Source organism: Ipomoea triloba, chromosome 7, assembly GCF_003576645.1.
Source record: "Ipomoea triloba cultivar NCNSP0323 chromosome 7, ASM357664v1".
In the NCBI taxonomy this organism is placed as follows: Eukaryota; Viridiplantae; Streptophyta; class Magnoliopsida; order Solanales; family Convolvulaceae; genus Ipomoea; species Ipomoea triloba.
The window spans coordinates 13,095,558-13,102,091 of NC_044922.1; the positions used below are offsets into that span (position 1 = coordinate 13,095,558).

A 6,534-nucleotide genomic window follows, 5' to 3' on the forward strand; every position below is an offset into this window, starting at 1 on the left:
GTGTGAATCTGTAGTAAAGTTAACAGAGTTCTAGCAACCCTAAAATGTGTGAATGTGGAGGTTTCAAATTGTGAATATAGAGTATAGAATTTGTGAATGTAGAGTTATGAATGTGTGAATCTGTAGTAGAGTTAANTAGCCTAAATTCACAAATACGGCATTTCACAAGGTGGACCTGTGTCCACAAGGTGGACCTAGGTCCACGGCATAACAATTGCACAAATACAAAACTCTAGGTCACAAAAATATAACCACATGTTCATAATATAACTTCATTTTGTTCTAAATAAACTCGTTAAATTACTTAGAATCACAAAATGTTTACTAAAACCTAAAATTTTTGATCTACAATCCCTAATGTAAGAATACGAAGTAAGTAATACCTGTGATGAAGACTATGGTTGACAATAATGCGAAATGCTGATGAATAATGCTGTGAAGGACTGCTACAATGGTGGACGAAGGTGCGTTAATGGCAGAATCTTTGCAGATGAAATGGTGAAATCGCAGATGATGAAGAAGAGTCGCTGATGAGATTGTGGAAAACGGCTATGACTCCGCGAAAATAGAACAATACGAATTCATATATTTAAAAAAAAAATTAATCTTATTGGCTGAGGAAAATAGTGCCACTAACTGCACCGTTATCCTCAGCCGATAAAACGGCACCGTATTGGACCCAGGTCCACTTTGCAAGGTGGACCTGGGTCCACGCCATAACAATTGACATGATTAGGGGTGATAATAAAATTAAACATTGTTTTGTAGGTTTCTATACTAAATATCATTTTTGTTCATGAGTGGTAAATAATGATCTAACAATAACACATGTTGATTGATAGGGATGGATGAGGGTTTTTATAGATATTCGGGGACTTGTATTTTATTTTAATAAATTGATTTGTATACTATTTTTACTCATAAAAGTCCCAGATCCGGTCGCTTTCTTGCCCAGTTGACCAAGATCTTGGTCGCCTTTTCCAGTAAGAAGGTGACCTAGATCTGGGTCGCCTTCTCCTTATTCGTGATTGATGAACGTTCTTCGATCACTTTTTTGCTTGAAAATTTATTGGAAGGTGGTCAGACCCTAATGACCTTTGATAATGGGTCATTAACCAATTTTTGGGCTTCATTGCATTAAAATTGTTGATGAGTCTAATTGCACCTGATGCTGATTGACTTTTTAATTAAAGTTTGAGGCCTATTTGGCCATTTTTCCTTTTATTTTTAATGGTGAGCAATAGATTTTTTTTGGGTGTAACCCAGGGTCTCCACCGCCGGACACAGTGACTAACTCCTCACTGGATTGTAGGCACCTCTATCGGGTGGGACAACTGGCCTGGAGATTTAAGGCTGCTCCATACCCAAAGCCAACTCTTGACCTTTGGTTAAGGATAAATGAGTCTCTTCCACTCAACCACACCCTCCAGGTTATGATGAACAATAGATGACGATGCAACAATGACACCTATTGACTGGTAATAACTAGGGTTTCAATAGATATTTGAGTTGATTTAAATAGGAATGCAGACAAGAATTCAAAAACCTGTTCAAACAAGAAGGCAAAAGATGGAAATAGATGTTTGTCACACTCATGAACTCTACCTAGTATGACTATGTTTAGGTCTCAACAAACATGATAGCATCCCACAACTTCATCTATTCTAATGCGCACTGCGCAGGATTCCATGTAAATAACCACCGCTCATAACAAGAGACACAAAGGAGACAATACCAGCTGGGAAGACCTTTTTCGACTTCATAAAGCGTGAACCCATGACGCCCAAAAGCCCAGCAGAGAGGACGAAACCCACGGATGATGCGAAAACAGGGTTTGTTGGAAGCACGGTGTAGACATAATACAGAAGGGAGGCTGACACTCCACCCGCGATCAAGGACTTATGGCTGCCGCTCTTCAAATAGCCCATGACTCCACCGGCTCCAACCAAGAAAGCGTAGCCCAGTGTCAACTTCTGGGACATGGAAAGAGCTGCCTTCCGTTTGCTATGATCCTTGCCATCATCTGATCCCCCTTCATTACCACCACCGTTATTATTGTCGTTATTTCCACCATCACCTCCATCTCCATTGCCATTTGCATCACTAGGACCATTCCCGTCACCGCCAGAGTCTGGTGCAACAGAATACTCTCTCCCAGCTGAATCAGCTGCGAATGTGGTTGGAATGCTAGAGTCAGAGACAACACCTGCAGTGATCCCCCACATGAATCTGTTCTGTCGAGTGCAAATGTGAGGGGAATATGTAGGTGACCTAGTTAGAGCACGCAAGGATAAGGGCATTGTTGGGAATGGCTGATAGTGATCAAAGGAATGCTGCCTTCGGTTCCAAGCTTGGACCCGAGAATGAGGAAGCAGTATAGCAGACTGTGAAAGTGCCAAAAATTCTCCCATGGTTGTTTACTAAAGATTATATGTTGTATAGACCTGCAAATTACATAAAGAAATTAGCTTAGTTTTAGAATGTTAAGTTTTCTGCTGGTTCTGTGGTCTTTGTCACTTAAAAGAATAAGTGTTCCATTCAGAAGGGCAGACAAGTATAGAGATTATACAACTTATTTCAGCAGCAATCAAATTTTGTCAGGACTAAGTACCACATTTGCAAGGAGGTAGAATAATGTTGACGAAAACAGTTCACAGTTACGGGGAATGAAACACAAAACAAGCTGGAGACAAATATCTCTCGGATGGAAGAGAATACACAAATTAGTGATGTTTAGTTCACTGGTTCAGAATGGCTGCAGAAGATTATAGCCAAATTCATTGTGTAAATAATAATGCATAAAACAACAAAAGCTTTTATCACTTGCAACAAGCAAATTTGTTTTGTTTACATACTCTGTAACCATTATTACACAATTATTCCCACTTGTTATAATGAAACAAAATATTCAAAACTAAATTGTTTCAATTCCAATAAAAAACGCATTCCAGCAAAGGAAGCAATTCATAATACCTTTCAGGAAAAAAAAAAAAAAAGGGAAGATATTTGAAGGGGATAGTACTGCTCAGTGTATTCAATTGGTCGGTCGAGAAATTTGATCGATCAGGAGTATAATTGATCAAGAGGAGTTTGATTGACTGGAGCATGACAATTGGGCAGGAGGAGTTTGATGCATAGCTCTTCCTAAGGGAATCATTCTATCACTCTGCCAATCAAGCGGGAATTACAACTCTACTACCCACGCTCCTACAACTACCCGTTCTTATATAAACTACTTGCCATTTACAACTGCTACATGATAATCTATAAAAAGGGAAAAGATCTACAAATGTGTGAGAAGACGCTAGGTCCATCTTTTGTAATGGTCTCTCTAAATTGTATGCAGGAAGAAAAAATCATTATAAATCACTAGCCAAAAGGGTTCAAGCGACCTAGTGCCATTAGTAAATCACATTATAAAAACACAAGTGTGAATAGGAAAGTGAGGGTACAAAACTATGATCAATAAATATCTTCATGCGTGTACAAAACACCTTTCTACAAGTCTTTAATCACCCTCACTTAAGCAACAAGAGAAATCCAAATTAAAATTTGTGAGATACAAGATGGTTTCATCAATGATGTAATTTTAAAATGTTCTCATATTTTCTCAAATATGATATTAAGCCAGAAAAAGGCAATATTCAGGCTTTGATGAGTGTTTCTTGTTGATCATCTATTTTGCAACCAACCACTCCCTCTTTTTATCTAATAATACAACACCACTTCATGGAGGTTACATGAGTTATTATCTCACTAACTGATTAGGAATGATATTTGAACTAAATTTAAACAGAGCAAAATCCAAAAATCAAACAACCAGAAGACAACCCACACCGCAGCAAGATCATGCTGAAAATAGCCTGCTCAAGCAAGCAACATTCTTGTCACAGCAAGAACCTGATGTATCTCAATGCCAGTGTTCTGCCACTCCTCACCACGGCATGAACCAGGTCTTTCCTAGTATCTCATATGTTCTACTTGCAATTCGTCTTGTTTTCACCTCTACTAGTTTCTTGACTTTACTAGTCATATTCGTGTCTCTATCGAATTTACCGAAATTCAACTAGTTACAACCAGTAGACTACCAAATCAGTAGACCATCCATAACTCCTCTGGTTACTACCAATAGACTCTTCAACTAACATAAAAGTAGCTAACTTACTCACCTGACCAAGGATTTTAATATAACTAAACTTAAAATGATATTTTAACACCCAAAAATATCACTCAAGTTTACGTAGCATGCTAACTTACTCACCTGACCAAGGATTTTAATATAACTAAACTTAAAATGATATTTTAACACCCAAAAATATCACTCAAGTTTACGTAGCATGCTTGATACCTCAAACATTAATTTATTATATAAATTTCCAACAAATCACTCTCCTTTTTACATTACTTTCTTACTTTCTGATTATGCAAACGACCATATTTGGGAATCCAATACAAAAGTCATGTCCCTTAACCTCAATATGTGGCCATGTGTATGTTTACTAGTGTACATGGGTTATGGTTATACAATGTGTTTTATGGGATTAATATTGTGAATTCACAGGCATTGCAATTGGATTACGTAGAGATATTTGTGTACGCTTCCATGTTAAGATGATGGCATCTCAATTTATTATATAAAATATGGAGCCACGTGGATTGCAATGGGGTGATGGATAGACACGTTTGAGGCTCCCATGTTGAGATAATAACATCTCAATTCATAAAAAATAGGGAGGGAAAGGGTGAGAATGAAGGTATAAAGCCAGCAAGCACAACAAGAGTTGCAGCTACCTATAATTACTAGTTTACATGGAAGGTCATCACCTTGCTCAATGGCAGAGGTCTACACTCTACACTGTGGCATCTTAGCATTGCCACAAGACAAAAATGAACGGTGAAGGAAGTTTGGAAACCAGCTCCATGGTATCCATCCACCATGTTGTGCAGAGGTATCATTGACACAACCATCATTGCCCAGGAATGTAACAAGAATATTAAGAAAAAAATAAATAATAAAAAATAAAAGAAGGCCGACCGAGTTTCCTAGTGAACAGCATGACAGAGTTTCCTTGTGTTTTCTAATTAAAGTGAATGGCATGACAGAGTTTCCTAGTACAAGCAGTAAAGTAAGGAGACTAAGTGCACTGCAATTGGGTGATGGAGGAATTCCAGTGCAAGATTTCAAGCTGAGATGGTGACACACTATATTATTCATACCCAGAATAGAATACTGTCATTACTGTGTACCTTCTACGAATCAGTATATTAGCCTAATTTTGTTTACTAGAACAGAAAAAGGTGAGTTTTTCTGTTTGTCTTCTTTTGATCCATTGTTTCTAGAAAATCATGTTAAGTAATACTCTCAAAGACTTCTTTCATATATGTAAAAGTATATTCAACAAGGGGAAACACCATGAATTAATCTTGGAGCAAGCCATTATGTATAAGAAGTTTTGAAGTCATCAAGCAGAAAAAGTAAATCCAGAGAACCACTGAACCAGAGACCTAAAGATAGACAGATTGATTGATGCATGACTAAATGGCAAAATCATTACTTTTACTCATTCAATATATGTATGTTTCTGTGTGAGGAAACCCTAACCCACCAATTGCAATTGCAAATGCAATGTAACAAGCAACTGGAAGAAACACATAAATCAAACACATTACATGCATGCTTTCTTGGAACCGGTTTCTGACAAATAGGTCACATATCAAAATCATTTCCGACTTTAGGTTCAGGAATCATTCACTGTACTTGCTAATCAATTCATATGCATCAATATCAGCCATCGCCTTATATATTAAATGAAAACCAAATATTTATGAGTGGTACAATGAAGAGGGCACCTCCAAACGTATAAATATCAGAATCAAACTAATTGGGGGGGATTTTTTTCCAGTTTTCTTTCTTCTTTTTAACCAGACCAAGAGGCATTTTTAAAATTAGAAAAAAAAAAAAAAAAAAAAAAAAAAAAAAACCTANAAAAAAAAAAAAAAAAAAAAAAAAAAAAAAAACCTAGTAAATTCCCAACTCATCTTGTAAAATAACAATCCAGAATCAAGAATTGAATAGTGTCAGGTTATGGACACATAACGCAAGAAAGGAGAAGAGTAATCACTGGAATCATATTATAGAAGTAATACGAAAAGAGAAAAGGGTAAACTACCGACCTGTGCTGCAGTAGTGATGTTTGAGCTCCAGAGAGAACAGCGTCTCTGTCGAACTCAAAAGGGATACCACACCATAAATTACTACTTAGTCCCTTTGACTTCCTGCTAAGCTCTTTTTTATTTATGGACAAAACTTTGATATTTAAAAGTTGTCCATTATTAAAAAAAAAAGTTGTCCATTTTAATTATCTCAAACTAATGATATAAATAAACAGTTCTCACAAAAAATTTAAATTTAAAATTTTGTAGCTAACCGTTAATGAATTAACTGTCTGGTTAATTCGATAAATTTTCTTAGTTAATAGATTCAATTGAACTATCCATTCAATTTAAAGAGCTTAATTGACATTTGTATGTTTA

The 6,534-nt window shown here is 36.6% G+C and overlaps 1 protein-coding gene across 1 annotated transcript; it reads right to left on the minus strand.

Annotated features, from left to right (window-relative positions):
- Positions 1-1,471: 1,471 nt before the first annotated feature.
- LOC116024694 (protein FATTY ACID EXPORT 2, chloroplastic-like) lies at positions 1,472-6,296 on the minus strand. Its single transcript, XM_031265662.1, has 2 exons — positions 6,175-6,296; positions 1,472-2,444 (listed from the first exon to the last, which is right to left on the minus strand). The coding sequence occupies exon 2, from the start codon at positions 2,409-2,411 to the stop codon at positions 1,665-1,667; it is 747 nt and encodes a 248-aa protein (XP_031121522.1). The 5' UTR covers positions 2,412-2,444; positions 6,175-6,296; the 3' UTR covers positions 1,472-1,664.
- Positions 6,297-6,534: the final 238 nt, after the last annotated feature.

Coding starts and splice junctions, on each gene's coding strand:
- LOC116024694 (XM_031265662.1), bottom strand. CDS start 2,411: ATGGGAGAATTTTTGGCACTTTCACAGTCTGCTATACTGCTTCCTCAT.